This window comes from Aureobasidium pullulans, assembly GCF_000721785.1.
Source record: "Aureobasidium pullulans EXF-150 unplaced genomic scaffold scaffold_3, whole genome shotgun sequence".
Lineage (NCBI taxonomy): Eukaryota > Fungi > Ascomycota > Dothideomycetes > Dothideales > Saccotheciaceae > Aureobasidium > Aureobasidium pullulans.
The window spans coordinates 1,364,955-1,380,477 of record NW_021941023.1 but is presented as its reverse complement, the minus strand read 5'-3'; the positions used below and the strand labels follow the sequence as shown (position 1 = coordinate 1,380,477).

General features: G+C 50.7%; 8 protein-coding genes across 8 annotated transcripts; 5 read left to right on the top strand and 3 right to left on the bottom strand.

Annotated features, from left to right (window-relative positions):
* Positions 1-1,670: 1,670 nt before the first annotated feature.
* On the top strand, positions 1,671-2,882 carry M438DRAFT_312924 (zinc-binding dehydrogenase; the record flags this gene model as incomplete). The annotated part of the gene is made up of 2 exons (XM_029902534.1): positions 1,671-2,203; positions 2,256-2,882. The coding sequence occupies 2 exons, from the start codon at positions 1,671-1,673 to the stop codon at positions 2,833-2,835; spliced, it is 1,113 nt and encodes a 370-aa protein (XP_029764113.1). The 3' UTR covers positions 2,836-2,882.
* Positions 2,883-3,228: 346 nt separating this feature from the next.
* M438DRAFT_290904 (uncharacterized protein) lies at positions 3,229-4,474 on the top strand. Its single transcript, XM_029901727.1, has 2 exons — positions 3,229-4,067; positions 4,121-4,474. Exons 1-2 carry the CDS (start codon positions 3,327-3,329, stop codon positions 4,184-4,186), a joined length of 807 nt encoding a protein of 268 aa, XP_029764112.1. The 5' UTR covers positions 3,229-3,326; the 3' UTR covers positions 4,187-4,474.
* Positions 4,475-4,908: 434 nt separating this feature from the next.
* On the top strand, positions 4,909-5,847 carry M438DRAFT_267354 (cyclin-domain-containing protein; the record flags this gene model as incomplete). The annotated part of the gene is made up of 2 exons (XM_029900178.1): positions 4,909-5,121; positions 5,170-5,847. The coding sequence occupies 2 exons, from the start codon at positions 4,909-4,911 to the stop codon at positions 5,845-5,847; spliced, it is 891 nt and encodes a 296-aa protein (XP_029764111.1).
* A 2,415-nt stretch (positions 5,848-8,262) lies between these two features.
* On the top strand, positions 8,263-9,319 carry M438DRAFT_332394 (uncharacterized protein; the record flags this gene model as incomplete). The annotated part of the gene is made up of 2 exons (XM_029903504.1): positions 8,263-9,238; positions 9,303-9,319. The coding sequence occupies 2 exons, from the start codon at positions 8,263-8,265 to the stop codon at positions 9,317-9,319; spliced, it is 993 nt and encodes a 330-aa protein (XP_029764110.1).
* A 110-nt stretch (positions 9,320-9,429) lies between these two features.
* M438DRAFT_266373 (DUF572-domain-containing protein) lies at positions 9,430-10,310 on the bottom strand (the record flags this gene model as incomplete). Its single annotated transcript, XM_029900101.1, has 2 exons — positions 9,430-10,090; positions 10,153-10,310. The coding sequence occupies 2 exons, from the start codon at positions 10,308-10,310 to the stop codon at positions 9,430-9,432; spliced, it is 819 nt and encodes a 272-aa protein (XP_029764109.1).
* Positions 10,311-11,168: 858 nt separating this feature from the next.
* Positions 11,169-11,611, bottom strand: M438DRAFT_134981 (uncharacterized protein). Its single transcript, XM_029898853.1, has one exon. It carries the CDS (start codon positions 11,516-11,518, stop codon positions 11,210-11,212), a length of 309 nt encoding a protein of 102 aa, XP_029764108.1. The 5' UTR covers positions 11,519-11,611; the 3' UTR covers positions 11,169-11,209.
* A 138-nt stretch (positions 11,612-11,749) lies between these two features.
* On the top strand, positions 11,750-13,052 carry M438DRAFT_403231 (uncharacterized protein; the record flags this gene model as incomplete). The annotated part of the gene is made up of 2 exons (XM_029909647.1): positions 11,750-11,917; positions 11,973-13,052. 2 exons carry the CDS (start codon positions 11,750-11,752, stop codon positions 13,050-13,052), a joined length of 1,248 nt encoding a protein of 415 aa, XP_029764107.1.
* Positions 13,053-13,058: 6 nt separating this feature from the next.
* On the bottom strand, positions 13,059-14,759 carry M438DRAFT_343036 (uncharacterized protein). Its single transcript, XM_029904892.1, has one exon. The coding sequence runs from the start codon at positions 14,346-14,348 to the stop codon at positions 13,176-13,178; it is 1,173 nt and encodes a 390-aa protein (XP_029764106.1). The 5' UTR covers positions 14,349-14,759; the 3' UTR covers positions 13,059-13,175.
* Between the last annotated feature and the right edge of the window lie 764 nt (positions 14,760-15,523).

Here is a 15,523-nt window from a genome sequence, read left to right as displayed (position 1 = left end):
GCAAATCCATGATGTTTGCTTCCAAATCCACACTCTTCGTTTGTCTCCTAGCGTTATGCATGGCCTTTGTGTCTGCTAAGCCAATCTCTTCCGCAACAGTCAAGACAGCATCGAGCAAGCTGAGCTTGAGTGCTGCCAAGCTCACTGTACTTCCCAAGTCGTCGTCATTGTTCAAGACCATCAAGTCGTCATCTTCGAAATCCAGCTCGAGCGCTCCTAAATCGACAGTGCTTCAAATCAAATCAAAGTCATCCGCGGTAGCCAAGTCTACACCAGCAAAGATTAGCTCTGTTGTATCCAAGTTGACGAGTCTCTCGATCAAGTCGACATTAAACAAAGCAACCAAGTCTTCATCAGCAAAGCCGAGCTCGAGCGTCTTAAAGTCGACACTCCATGCAACCAAGTCGTTATCATCCACAACAGTCAAGTCCACGACAGTAAAGACCAGCGCTTTAAAACCGACATCTCATTCCACCAAGCCAACACAGAGCACTAAGACACCTTCCTTCTCGGTCGTTATTCACCCCTCTGCCGTTCCTCAATCTGCTTCTGTTGTTCGTCCATCTCTCTCTTCTGTGTCTCTCCCATCTCCAACATTGCAGCCTTTCAACACGACTCGGAATAGATACGGCCAGTCAACTGGAGGAGATTCGCAATCCTTATTACTCCACATTAGCGATCCTTCCACTTTGACAGAGAGTACGTGTGGATATACCTGGGCCGGCTACAGCACTTATCCTCCAGGCTACTGGGTAAGTCTCTTTTAAAAGTCTTTCAGTGCGTGGAAAGCTCACCCATTTTCTCCCTAGGAACACACCGCGCCATGGATCTCATGCGATGACAAGACCTTCTCCTTCAAAATCACCCAGGTGACACCTTCGGGCTTGGTAGCTTGGAGCTACAAGATCAAGCATCAGTACATGGGTAACGGCACTGAGTGTGTCTCGCCCACTGATTCTGGGTGCATCACCACTATTGGTCATGCCGATATCAGACTCATTGGCAATGCCATGAATAATGCTATCGGCGACAGTTACTGGTGCGGCGCAAGCGGTACCTGCAATTCATCGAAGTATGGATGGGTCGCCGGGCCTATCGATTCGACTTGTAAGGGTGCTGCTTGTGAGGGTATGGATTTGTAGATAGATTAGTAACTGAGTCCACTATACAGTTGGTCAGATGAGCATAATCATGATTGTCTCTTGATTTAAAAGCAGCAAAGACACCTTCAATATTGTGCTGCGGTGACACGCGATATTCGCAAATGTCTCTCGGCGGTAAAGGTGGGAGTTGAGGTCATTGTTGTCGGAGTTTAGCTGTCGGGATAGAGATCACCAAAGAGAGCTTAGCCGCTTGTCTGTAAGGACAATCAAGCATCGATCTGCGAGTCGGGGCATTGATTGTCCCGAGCCATGTACAATCTTAATCCCGGCCAATCTCCGTCTTACATTTCTCGCACTCTTGCCCAATTAGTATTGCAGGAATATGTTTGAATGACCCTATGACTTGTGATGAGCTCGCACATGTAATTCGCATTGGGATAGGGACCGGTGTAACTATAGGTACATCGCAGGCACCAACGAGTAACTCAGAAAATGGATAAATAGTTGGAGATATCCCGCAATCAATTCAATCAAATCACACTACAAAACAACAATTACCAAAGAATCATGCCTACCAACCGAGCTGCTTGGGTAGTTACTCAAGGGAAACCTCTCGAGGTCAAAGAAGCGCCTTACACTTCACCCGGACCCAACGAAATCGTCGTCAAAAATGCTGCCGTAGCTATCAATCCCGTCGACTGGCTACTTCCAAATGTTGTTAGCATGTTTACACCGCAAGTGAAGTTGCCCTTTATCTTTGGCGACGACTGTGCTGGTACAGTTGTTGAAGTTGGTCAAGGTGTGACTACACTCAAGCCTGGCGACCGCGTACTCGGACTGGCAGTCAGCTTTGACAAGCGCTCCAACAAGGCTAGTGAAGGCGCCTTCCAGCAATATACGGTCTTGAGAACGAGCCTTACGACTAAGATCCCGGATTGGATGTCATTCGAGTCTGCTTCGGTCTTACCTCTTGGTCTGGCCACAGCTGCATGTGGACTCTTCTTGAAAGACTTCCTGAGTCTTCAGCTACCAACGGCACTGAAACCGCAGAAGCCTACCGGAGAGACTGTGATCATCTGGGGAGGTAGTACAAGTGTTGGGTACTGTCAATCCTCTTCTTCAAGCCTCTGAACTCTACTGACATTCGCATAGATGCAATGCAATCCAACTCGCAGTCGCGGCCGGTTACGAGGTCATCTCCACCGCCTCGCCCAAGAACCACAAATACTTGAAGAGCCTAGGTGCATCCGAAGTATTCGACTACAACAGCCCCACAGTAATCAAGGACATTGTGGCAACCATGAACAACAAACACAGAATATCCGCCGGCGCATACGCAATCGGCGTCGGATCTCTGAGCGCCTGCATCGACATCCTCAGCCAGACCAAAGGCAAGAAATTCGTCGCTCAAGCTAGCCACGATATCCCGATGAAAGAGTTTCCGACTAACATGCTCGCTATCATGTGGAAGATGGGATCTAGCTTCGTGGGCTGGAAGCTCAAGGGATTGAGGAAAGGTATTGGATATAAGTTTGTCTGGTCGACAGAAGTCATGGCGAATGAGCTTGGCTCGGAGATCTACGAGAAGTTCCTGCCCATCGCGCTGGCTGAAAGAACATTTGTTGCAGCTCCTGAACCGCAGGTAGCTGGAAAGGGTCTCGAGGGAATCGAGACAGCGTTTGCGGTTGCTAAGAAGGGTGTTAGTGCGAAGAAGATTGTTGTTAGTCTCTAGTAATTGTTTGGATGTACTGTAGAAGGGTGTGTAATTACATCGGGGCCAATGTCGCCAATTAATAATATTGCTCGAATAAGAAATCAATTGTAATGCCTGTAATCAGTCTCCTCGTAGCGGCATTGCGAAGGCATCTTCTGTTGCGAGCTCTCAGGTGATGGGCCCTCAGTCGTTGAGAGCTTTGTGTAGCCTGATCATACCCTTGCTCTTACAATGTCTGCTCAATCTAATTTTTGATTTTAGGGTCGACAAGAAGATTAAAAATGTTGGAATGGTTGGTGACAGAAAGGTTGAGATGCATCGGAGTTCGATGCGGGACCCCACGCGTTACGTCAGAGGTGACATGAAGGTCGAGATCTTGGTTTATCAGTCAAGTACGAACTCTCCTTGTCACTTGTTTCTGGTATACGGCACTGGACCAGTTGATCGTCAACTGAGCCCGTTGGATTTGTTTGTATCGATCGCGACCGACAAGTCTTCCAACACAGACAATGGAGAGAGGGGACACCCAGCAAGAGCTACCTTCCTGGTACCAGGACACCCGTAAGAAGGGCATCAGCGTAGCAGGCAATGCGCTTTTCACCATCTTGCGACTCGCAGACCTGCCCCTCCAGTACTATCTACTCTCGTCTGGACTAGGGCTAAGAGCAGTGCGTAAGCTGGGAGGTACAACCATCTCGAGTCCAGTCACATCGCCAGCGACTGCGATCGGCCTCTCACCATACCACACCCTTGTGTTTGGACTTGCAGTAGGTTCTGCCACGAAACAAATCTACTGGTGTTTGGGCGTAGCAGACAACAAATTCGATCCGGGTTTCTCGACTATGGTTGCTGTTTATAACACAGTCTTGAACACGCTCAACACACTCTTGTCACTCTGGGCTATTAGCTCAAATCGACCAGCTTTTGCTGATACCTGGGGTGAGCTCTTCACATCCAATTCGACCGTGGTGTTTGGTGCTGCATTATATGGACTTGGACTTTGGACCGAGTGGTGGTGCGAAGTACAGCGCAAGCGATTCAAGCAGAACCCAGCCAACAAAGGCAAGCTCTGTACTGAGGGACTGTTCGGGCTAGCGCGTAATATCAATTATGGCGGCTACACTCTGTGGAGAGCAGGCTATAGCATTGTATGCGCGGGACTGCCTTGGGGCGTCGGCATGTTCGCGTTTCTGGCTGGAGACTTCGCTGGACGAGCCATACCATATCTGGAGACGTACCTCGCCAAAAAGGTAAGCTTTTGTCATGGTCAGGCCGAGAGGCAACTGCTGATACCATTTCACAGTATGGAGAGCATTGGCGCCAGGTTAAGAAGGAGGTACCATACAAGCTGTTTCCCTATGTTTATTGAATAATCTCGGGATGTGGAGGAGGACAAACCATTGAGGGACGGCCGTTGGGCAGCGAGATGAATGATAAACTGATACCAGCTATATTATTCGAATGTGATAATTAGCTGGATCGAAGCTGCACGGTTAAACTGTTCCGCGACCAATCACAGGCTGTCGGGCGGGAAAGCTATCGCGCTGTAGGCTGCCAGGAACCTGTGGGTTGCCGAGCACAAGGACTTGTTACAATGACGATGGACTGCTTTGTCGCTGTCCAGGAATGGAAGAAATGATGATTGACTATGGGAAACAACGAACAAAAAGAAATCAAGACGAAACGGGTCTGGTGATGATAACATGTCTAGCAGAAATCTGAAACAAAGAGGCGGAGGGGTCGGAGGAAAGAGGACCATCTCCACGACGTTTAGGCGCAAATCATCGCGTGTGATGCGCCAGCGTTGCGTGGGAAGACTCATAAACATGAGGACCCCGCTATCTCTTCCCAATACCCTTTATGCGTTATTATTGCTCTGTCCCCAGCAGAAATATTGACTGAAGTTGCTACATACTTGCTACTTATGTGCGCGCATTGGCTCATCTTCTCACCGTGATCAGACCGAGTCAGTCGCAAGTACGGGAAATTGTTTATACCCGTGTCGGCGGTTCTACGCTCTATTGCATTTTTCCATCCTTATCTGAGTCCACACCCAGGTCGCCCCTTCCTTGTTCTCTATCATACACAGACATGGAAGTTGCTCCGCCCAAGCCCAATCCCGAAAGCGGGCGCCTTCTGCCTCACGAATATCACGCCGGCATGGAGCAAACCAACGAGCCGCTGATGCTCAAGGACGAGAACTGGGACCTCTACTCAGTGTCCCCTGTCGCAGCTGTACAGATGCTGGCGCAGGCACTGCAGTCACTGTCCAACATTACCGGAGATGTCGCATGCACAACGCCTGTCTACCAAAGACAGCAGATGTTCAAGACGCCGGCGACCATCCCAGAGGGCTCAAATCCGCCGTCACCCGACTCGATAACACCGCCTGCTCATACGCCAGAGCTAGAAGGCTCACCAACACTCGCCCCTCACCACTGCGTACCCGTTCCTCACATCGGCGCCCCCGAGGCCCAACGCGACGAGCCTATTGCCCCACCAGCCAACCATTCGCCTGAGCCAGATATTGCAGAAGCCAACGCCCTCCAACTCGCTGCTGTCTCGCGACGCTTCTTCCTCAAAGCTGCCCCTCCATTCTCCATTACCGATTACCTCCTTCGTATCCACAAGTTCAGCCCGCACTCGCCTGGTGTCTACCTGGCTGCAGCATCATACATACACCGCCTCTGTGTCGTCGAGACCATGGTACCTGCTACGCCACGCACCGTACATCGTCTAGCACTCGCTGCAATCCGCATTGCCAGCAAGTCCCTGGAAGATAACAAATGGACACAAGAGCGTATCGCTCGCCTCGGTGGGATCAGCACAAACGAGCTTAGAAAGCTCGAAATCAGTTTCTGCTATTTGCTCAACTTTGATTTGTTTTTGAGACCTGAAGACTTGCAGAGGTCTATGTGGTTACTTCAAAGCACAGGCCGTCAAGGTCTTTCCGTGAGAAGACGCCTCAGTGAAGGCTTCATAATGCGACTACCGTCCAGGTTTTTACCCGAGGCTACCATTGGAGCATGATCATGATTTGAGGAAGAATGAATTACGCCTTATTACGACTGTATCGACATGATGAGAAAACGGAACAAAAGAGCATTTGGCGTTGTTAATGGATGGGATAATTCTTGTCGTGGAGCGGCCTGGCGTTTGGCACGAGGTGTATATATTGGCTGGGCAGAGCCTTTGGCATCTATTTCGAGATGCTTTCCTTTCAACTCTGTCCATAATCAGGTCTCTCAGTACCTTTTCTCGCAAGGGAGAAACCAACAATTCTACGGACTCCTTCGTCCTGTTTTCCACTCACTCGAGATCATTCCTTTTCCAATTCATTCATGGTCAGCAGCCACAAGTGGCTTGTTCGAAAGCCTTCTTCTTGTAAGCTGATGTTGTTCAGCCACACATTTGCATACCAGCACATGCAACATGCATCATGCCCGACGGACGCCGACTCGGGGATCTCGCTTGGCTGCTTGTCCCTGCTTGCTTCGCTTGCAGGAAGGAAACTGGCCGACCATCAGCCTGACGTGTCTACAAGGCCACAAGGCCGCAGCAACTCTAAAATATTTCGTATCATGCAATAGCCAGCTGAAAATAAGAGGCTGTGTTGGTGTTTCGGAGGTTTGTGTAAATCCTTCGTCCCATCATCTGCTTATTACCCATCCTTGTTTTTATCATAGTGGAGGAGGAAAAAGCCCAGCACAGCCTCAGGCTTCGGACATGGAGATTAATTCGCTCGCGAGCGTTGCGTGCGCGTTGTTTGACACATGTGCAGTTTCTCTGCATGTTGCATGTGGGCAGAAGCAAGACGATCAAGAAGAACCACAGGCAGGAAAATAAATATTCATCTGGTTGGCCGAGCAAGAAGGGAAGCCATCCGAAAACCAAACAGCAAATGGTTGGACAAGAGGGGCTTGCGAAACGGACCGCTGCCGCAGCCAGCTTGGTGCAAGAAGAAGAAGCATCTTCGGGATGGGATCATCATCTTTCTCCACACAAGCCACGCGCGCTACAGCGGCTAACCCGACTTCCACACCACAGGTCCGCATCAGCATCATTCTTGTTCCTGTCATCATTCTTCGCACGCGCAAAAGCTCAGCCCGCATTGTCAAATGACCGGATTTCTCAGTGACTTTCTGCCTGGGTCCGATTGCCTGGCGTGCTGCACGGTACATGGGGACATGACAGGTCGTTTTATATTCACAACGGTGTTGAGCGGTCATGGTGGTAGGGGTGGATGGCTGCCTGAGTAAAACACAAGTGCAGACGACAGTGGCAGCCCAGCATGTCAACAGATCGTCATGGCAAGGGTTAGTTGCGCGTCTCTCTTTGCATGCTGTCTGGCGCATGCGCGTGCGTGTGTGGTCGTGCGGACCAATGTGTCGGGAACGAAGGAGATCCAAGAAAGACCATGATCACTCATCCTCAAAAGTGATCTAGACAACCAGCCACCCGTCTTGATGGAGAACTGGCAGATGGACGGGTAAAATGAGCTGCTGTCTGCACTTTCCCCACCCCAGACGACACGAACAGCGAACAGGACAAACATCGTGTATGGAGAATGGGTAGTGGTAGGCAGACACCAACACCCAGTGCAGCTGTGTCTACCAGATTTACCACTCGGCACGTAGTCACGTTCACCACCTGCTCCCTCATCATTCTCTCCAATTCTCAAGAAAAACCCAAAAGTTAAAACTTTTCGGGACTTCTGAAACTCTGTTCGCGATATATGACTGAAAACGAGTCACCGCGAAGGAAGCGTTGCTGCGCATTTGGGGGTGTGTGGATGCGGCGAAGTCATGTACTGTTGGTGGAGGCTTGTGCTTGTGTGCCAGCCAGCTGCTCTGCGCGAGAAAAAGTGGCTGCCCTTCCCGCTGCAGCCTTACCACCGAATCAACCACATCCACTAGAATAGTATATGTTATGTCATATTCGAGCAAGTGGTTCCTTTCCCACAAGCAGGGCGGATCATTGCATTAGTTTAACATCTACCGTCAAAGCTCTTTCTGTTTGTCTCTCTCTTCTCTCTTACAGTCTCACTTCCTTCTTTGATCTTCTTTGCTCCTACTACATCTTGGGTGAAACATCTTCCGCGTGGGCATTTTATATTGCTGAGACATAGTTATTCACACCCCCCCTATACAGCACGAGACCTTTCCACTTTGTCTCGGATCTTTGAACTCGACATCTTCTCGACTGCCATTTGGACTTTTTGCCCTTTTTGACTCACTGTCGGATACCATCTTGGACATTAAACACTTGGGCCTCGTTGACGCCCCTTGGTTCTCCGCCATCTTGATTTGGTCTGGACATCTTTGATACCCTTAGGATAGCATCTGGCCTCTACCACGGTGCCACTGGGCCCTTCCATCCCCATTCCCGCCGGTCAAACCGGACTCTGCCTAAATAGCACCACCGTGACTTCTGAGGAAGGCAGCCATGTGTTACGTCAAGGAGGTGACAATCACCCATCGCAGCGGGCCAACCAGCAAAGAGTACGAGGTCGTCAGCCTCTGCGCACATTCCGTCAACGGTCAGACTTGCGAGGACACCCAGTACGGCACGGGAACACGACGTGCTTCTCCCTCCGACTCTCAACCGGCGGCGCTTCCGTCCTCCTCGAGGAATGACACGTTGGTTTTACATCAGGAAATCCTGCCGGTAAGAGAGATACCTCGCAAGGAACGTCGATACTCCAGTGACATCGGCATCAAGTTTAAAGGATGGTTCAAGTCGCCGGAGTATTACATCAAGAGATTGGATAGCGGTAGCTCACGCCCAAGACGTGATGATTATGATCCACGGAGACCAGGAGAGATGATGCCAGAAGCCGCTATGCCGCCTCCTGCCATCTCGTATCGACCATCGTCGAACAGAAGGTCGCCTCCTCCATCCATACTTCCTATGCACGGTGGAGGTCCGAATCGTCCCACGCCTCCACCATCCACACTTCCTGTCCTTGTCGGCCCGAGTCGTCCTACACCTCCTCAAGGTCCTGGTGCTGCTGCGGCTTTTACGACCAGAGAAACCGCTCCGTCGTCTTCGAGAACCCCAAGCAGAGCTTCATCGTCCAGAAGCAGAGATGTCAACAGGGCGGTTCAGGGGTTGCCACACTTGACCGTTCCTGTCACTTCCTCACCCGCCCCAAGCCATACTTCGCGTCGTACCACACCAGGTCTGAGTAGAATAAGTTTCGCTCCCGACACCAGGTTCCGCGATTCGGCCTATGGTTCCAGCAACATCTCTCCCATCAGTGCACCGAAAGCAGAGAGTGTATCCTCTGAGACGCATAGCACCACTACATCAGTACACAGTGCGAACGACAGATACAACTACACGAACAACCACGTCGCCGTACGCAGAGGAAAGGAGGTCTACAGAGATGAAGATGAGGTATCGAATTCGTCAGAAGGTCGTAAGAATTATCGTATAGTGAGGCGTGTGCCTGGCGAGCAGAATGATGAAGAGAACGATCGCAGGATACAAGAGGACATGAGAGCGGCGATAGAGTACCAGAGCCAGACGAGCGAGCATGGAGAAGGGTCGGTAAGATCGGGGTCGGGATCGGGGTCAGGGCGAAGGCGTCGCCGTCATCGGCGACATGGATCAGACGAGTGATTTCTTCTTGATGCCGAGTCTTGCGCCAAAGTCTGTCTTCTTCTTTGGTTTGCGGGCGAAGGTTGGCACGGGTGGCGGTCCCATGGGTATGCTTGTACTTGTAGCAGTAGTAGATGCAGAAGCGGTACCAGTCCCTTCCTCTTCTTCAGGATCTTCCACCAGTCTTCGCACCTTCTCTCCTGTGCCTGCCAAGAATGCCAGTCTTGCTGCTTCTGCATCTTCTGCCTCCTGTCTTTCTCTTTCGTCATCGACCTTGTCCACCACAGTCACCTCTGCTCCTTCCTTGGCTGTGCGTTCGTTCCTGGCGTTGCGGGTACGGATCTCGTCCAGAGCATCGGCGATTTGCATTTCGGTCTTGGCGTCCAGAGTCTTGGTTTCCAGTTCTTTCATGGCGTCGCGCTCGGCCTCTTCGCGCTCCAGTCTGTCCAGTCTTTCTTCCTCGGTCTCCTCTGCAAGCTTAGCTTCCCTCCAAGGTTCGAAGTTACGTTTGGCGCCCTTTTCAGCTTCGTAGTCCATATTCTTGGGATCAGTCTTGAATGTGATTTCCTGAGAACATCTGGTGCACTTGATGTAGAAGCGGTAAATCGTGATGGCGTAGTATTTCTCGTCGGTGGTCTCTTTGCGCGCGTTGAACTTTCTGCCCTTGTAGCTGTGAGGATATCTAGTCAGCACATGATTCCTTGAATGAGAGTCGATCTGGATTAGACTTACATGAACTCGCCACATGCGGTACACTTCATACTGTAAGGGGCCATAAGGCGGACGGTTTGCAAGAGGGGGCCCGTCTTCTTCGGCCCCCTCTGCCTGACCATCTTGGACGGGTCAAAGTCCGGAGGGTAGTATTTGGTAAGCACCTTACGTTCCGACATGGCTGCGGTTGTTGTGGTGAAGAAATTGTGATGGTAAGAAAGATCAAGAAGTTGGTATGCGACAACTGATGCTTCGCCAGGCGGATCTTGGAGAGGCGTCAATCACGTGGTCTGTGCGTTAAATTTCCGGCATGCGGTTACTTGCATGTGAAGACACTCCTCCAACACTGCTTCTCTCTTCGCGATCTTGATTCTTCAAAGCACCTTGTACTATGACTAGTCGCTCGTGCGCTTGTGAAGTTGCTCAATGGCTTTGTATCTCGGACTGAGTCCAGGAACAGAAAGCCCAGTAGCCACTCTGCCTGATCGATGGTAGCTGTCTCTCGTGCATCTTGAAACACGATGAGACGGGTATCTTTTTCGCCTTCACTCTCAGACTGTATCAAATCCTGCTTGCAACACTCCAAAACACATTCGACTATCTACGCCAAGAGCGCAGTAGAGCCAACGATCTAAAAGTCGAAGATATATGGAAACGCCGTCTTCAAGAGCATTGCCCACAACCCAGAGCTTAGGGGTCTAAATTAAAGATGCTGTTGTGCTAAGAGACATGAAATAGGACTAGTACACGAGTATCTCTGAAATGTGCCTGGAAGCTGTTAGGTTCTGGCATGTGTTTCGGTCAAACCACAGTTGTTCGAATCTGTCAGTGCGTTTTGCCATCGTTGCCGGTCTTCACATCATCAACCACAGGCGTTGCCTTGTCGCTAAAGGCATCTTCGCGTACATTCGATCTTATCGCAGTCTTGTTTTTGCGCTTCCTGGGTCGTAGCCTCCACATGTCAGAGTTGCAATACCCTACACTAATCGTATATTAGGTAGACGTTACCAGAAAATCAACAACCCGACAACCACAGCAGCTCCGAGCGCACAACCAATCTTTCCGCCTGTACTGAAGCCTAAGCGGTTGTCAGAGTCAGAAAGGCTGCAAGCGCGATGGTAATGCCTAGGGAGAAAACACTGGGAGAATTAAGATTGCTAACCTCCGACGGGCCTGCTGCCAGAAGACCCATTTGTTTGGGTAGGAGTAGAAGATTGAGTAGTGGTAAATGTCCTGTTCCCTGTGGAGTATGTCGATGTGATATGGTCAGAGATAGCAGTGGATAGAGTTGTGTTGGACAGAGACATGTCAAACTGATAATTGATAGTAGCAAGATGGAAATTTTCGGGCCCCGGCGCAAGGGGTCGTTTTTACAAGCGGACGACATTTTCTACTTACGATGAATACTCAAATTGAAGGAACAGGCGCCTATCATTTACTTGCATGCGTGAGATACAGGCGCGGCTTAATATGCATGCTTATGCGCCACCGGGCTCAGTCTGTGGACTTCTATTGGATGTTGTAAGTTGGTCAGCCTCGAGCAGATAACACCGCCCTGGGGCATTGGAAGACAAAATGCCATCTCTTCGTCAAGCAATATTCGTCAGGCCATTCTATGATGGCTTTGAATTGCACCGGCCTTGATGACCGACAGGGCAGCTTTGCATCGTACATCGACAAACTCAGGAATGCAAGCGACGGAGACTTTACACTAGCTCAACAGTGCAAGTCACAGATCTGTACAGCACTATGGGGTGGCGGTAATCCAGACATATCTGGAGTGGGCGTAGGTCAGGTTCGAGCGCTGTTCATGAGTGCATGCTTCTAACGCGATCTTACAGATGTCAGTCGGATACATCTGCTCGAGCATACTGGGTGCTGGGCTAGCAATGCTCTACCTGCTCTCAAAGAGATCCACTCGGATCAAAGAGACCCTTGTGCTCAAACTCTTATCTGTCTTCGACGACTGTGCAACCTTCTTTGCCTTTTCTATCCAAATTGCTTGTATAGTCGTCCTAGCAAGGGTCGATTACGGCATCACAGCTGTTTCTATGGGCGATGTGACCGTTAGAGTCACCTGGACTGTGTCGGTGCTGACACTCCTACCATTGATGTACACCCTGATTCTTCCCGGGATGACACAACCTCAAGTCGGTGGATGTCCTACGAAGTCCGCCCGCAAAGCGTCTTCGTCATCTAGCAATCGCCGCGATTTGCTCTTCAGTATCTGTTGGGCATGTTCTGTGTACTCATTCATGAGTCGCATGATCGAGAGCTTTGGAAAGAATCCGATCGGAGCTGATCCAGACGACGATCTTACAGTTGCCGAGTGGAAGACACTTCAGGACATCTGCCTCGCAGGAACTTCACGAATCAGTTCCGCAGAGGACCGACTGATCAACGCCTTCGGCATCATGGCGTTTCTGATACTTTCTGGCGTGGCGATGAGCAAGATTTTGATGGCAGGAATTCGCAGGCATTATGATCATAAGATGCAGCAGTACCAAGGTCTTATCTCCAAGTCTCGAGAGCTCGTCAGCACTCTCAAGCTAGTACTAGTTGCCGCCATCCCCTTGCTTTCTGTCGTTCTCTTTTGGTCCTATTTCAGGTTACAGAGTTTCCAAGCGACTATGATCCATACGCTTGGAACTCAAGACTCGGACGGTCAATGGGGCTTTGGGCAGGTCGTGTCAGTAGTGGTATTTCTCCCAGTACTCGTTGAAGCCTGCTTCAGCTGGTACGAGCAAGAGAAGGAACACACCGAGGAGCTGGACGATCTGGGAAAATCAATCACGATGCCAGAGCCACATTCGCGCATTTCAAACTCGGATGACGCGGACGATGATGTGTCTCAAAGAATTGTCGAAATGAGTCCTTCGGGGAGTACAGCAAAGATTCTGAGGAACAGACAGACGATGTGAAGGTAATGGGGTTTTTTCTTGCGTTAGTCGTGATCTCTAACCTATTAACTCCGGCGATGTATCTATGTACATTATTTTACAAATATGTTCCCTGATCGTGTCTGTCGTTATGCATTTTGGACCTCACATTCCGCTTTGCTGTCCTTGCGCGCCAGCATAACGGTCCATGAGGTCAAAGACCATTGAGTTGTTGACGCGACAGTCTCTAGTACCATCACGGCACCCTAGTGCTGTTTCGACCTCAGGGCCGGCATCAACGTGTAAGGTGCGTATAGCGTCTGCTGCTGTAAAACATGATGATGTGTTGTCCTGGGTGTTGTAACCTGTAGAAACAGTTGGTGTGGGGGAGGCGAAGGAGGCTGCCGTCGGATAGCCTGCTGTAGGCGAAGCATAAGTCCCGGGAGTCGTGTAGGTTCCAGACTGCGGCATAGCTTCAGCAGCAGCCATGTCCCAGTCAAGCAGCTGTGATTGAACAGCATAGCCAAACGGTTGTGGCGCGTAAAGAGGGTAATCTTGTACGAAGGCTCCAGGAGAAGTGTGTGCGTTCTGAAGCGGCAACGGAGGAGCAGAGGCATGCGAAGGAGGCGTCATGAAAAACTGCTGATGTTGCTGAGGTGGCATCTGCTGTTGAGCTTGTACCTGTTGATGCTGAACAGGCTGGCCTTGAAACTGCATAGACTGCTGAATTTGAGGAGGAAGCTGATGCTGGAGTTGCTGAGGCTGCTGTTGAGGCTGAGGCTGCAAATGATGGTGCTGCTGTAAAACCGGGTCATGAGATTGAGGCCTTGATCGCGGTTGATTGGCAGGAGCGGGCGCAAGAGCAATTGGGCGGTGCTGCTGAGGTTGCGGTGCAAGCGGTACGGGAGCGGCAGATGCGGATGTGGATGCGCAACTCTGTCGCCTTGAATCGAGATCATCCTCGTCTTCGGTCTTGAAGGCCGAACTATCTCCGCAGCCTCCAACTGAAGATGGGCGGCATGGCTTGCGTGTGACTAGCATGACATCCAGCATCTCGACAGCGGATGGAGACGAAGCATACTCGTCGTGGTCCGGACCGTCGATATCGGCATCACTGAAGCCTTGCTGTCGTAACAGCCGACGCAGTCTCTTGTTTTCGTCGAGCACCTTGCGCGCTGCCGCTTGTATCTCTGCCGACGCCTCTGCTCCAACGGCCTCGCAAGAGCGGTATTTCGTCTCAAGCTCTTGTAAGTACTCCTTGCGTCTTGCTCTGCTTCTTCTTTGATTGTCGCGGATGCGCGCAAGATTGGCCTTCTGTTGGGGAGTCGTGTCACTCATGTTGAGGTCGAGGATCGAGGGTCGAGGCTATGGGGCCTGGCGGTGAAGTCTTCAGGTCGTGTTATTCGTCCAGTCCAGGGAATTTGAGAGCGGCGAAGAGGAGAAGTGCACACTCTGTGCGCATGTTGTCATGGGTTGGAAGTTGGAAAGTCTTGTGGCTCGAACGTTCCAGCCTCTGATGCAAAACCCTGTCGACCTGTGGTTCCGACGAAGTACGGAATATGGGGTAAACCTTCAGCCTCCATCACTGACGCCTACTCGACTGTTTGCAAATGTTTCAAGCTTTGATCTTGCTGTTGTTCCAGACTTTGCAACGCCTACCTCGAGAGGAACATCTGTCTACTCCTGCAAGATCTCAGGGCAATATAGCGGCAGCCTGTGTACTTGTCTAACTTAACCTATCACGATACGACAATCTCGAGTGACCATTTAGATGCTGTCTTCGGCTCTCGGTCATCGCCGACACGTGCTCGTCAGTGCCAAGTGTACTCCGCCTCCACGACGGCACATGCACGTGATTTGTGACATCCTTGAGTTTATTCCAAACGCATGGTGTTTTGTTAAACAGCGTTGCCTCGAGTGGCTTCAACCTCCATCGCGACGAGGAGCTGCAAGAAGCCATTTGCATCCTGATGCTTTGGAGAACGCTCGTCGATGGCTTGAACCAATTGCTCTCTTGATGGGGACTTTGGTATCTACAAAAGGATTGCGCATTTTCTTGGCCAATTCAGGAGCATTGTTTGTGCTGCCAAAAGACGTGCTGGATATCAATTCCATGTGCTCTATATCATCTCTTGACTTCTCCCGAACCCATGTCTTGTAGACATCACTTCTTCCTTGGCCTTACCAAACTTTAGACCAGCATCATTGACTGCCACAATCCTGCTTCTCGGACTTCCCAGCGGCATGTGTGTACACTCAGTAGCAACTGTCTTACGAGTCAACGCTGGTCGTTCCTCGAAAAAACAAGTGTTCAAAATCACCCTTTCAGACTCTTGTCGTCGGTACAGTCAATACTGGGCACAACCGCCGAAGCCACATCAACCGCCCGGTGCGAAGACCGCACCACCAAGTCACGTATAACAGAGCTTAAGATTCCAAGAAATCAGCCTCACGACAATGTCCGACCTGGGCAACGAAAACTTGTCGGGTTTCAATTTGCCATAATAACGTTC

What these genes read in the sequence shown, in the direction of transcription:
- M438DRAFT_290904 (XM_029901727.1), top strand. Translation starts at nt 3,327, where the DNA reads ATGGAGAGAGGGGACACCCAGCAAGAGCTACCTTCCTGGTACCAGGAC. An exon ending in AGACGTACCTCGCCAAAAAG is followed by an intron (nt 4,068 to 4,120) that starts GTAAGCTTTTGT and finishes ACCATTTCACAG; the next exon opens with TATGGAGAGCATTGGCGCCA.
- M438DRAFT_134981 (XM_029898853.1), bottom strand. Translation starts at nt 11,518, where the DNA reads ATGTCGTCCGCTTGTAAAAACGACCCCTTGCGCCGGGGCCCGAAAATT.
- M438DRAFT_343036 (XM_029904892.1), bottom strand. Translation starts at nt 14,348, where the DNA reads ATGAGTGACACGACTCCCCAACAGAAGGCCAATCTTGCGCGCATCCGC.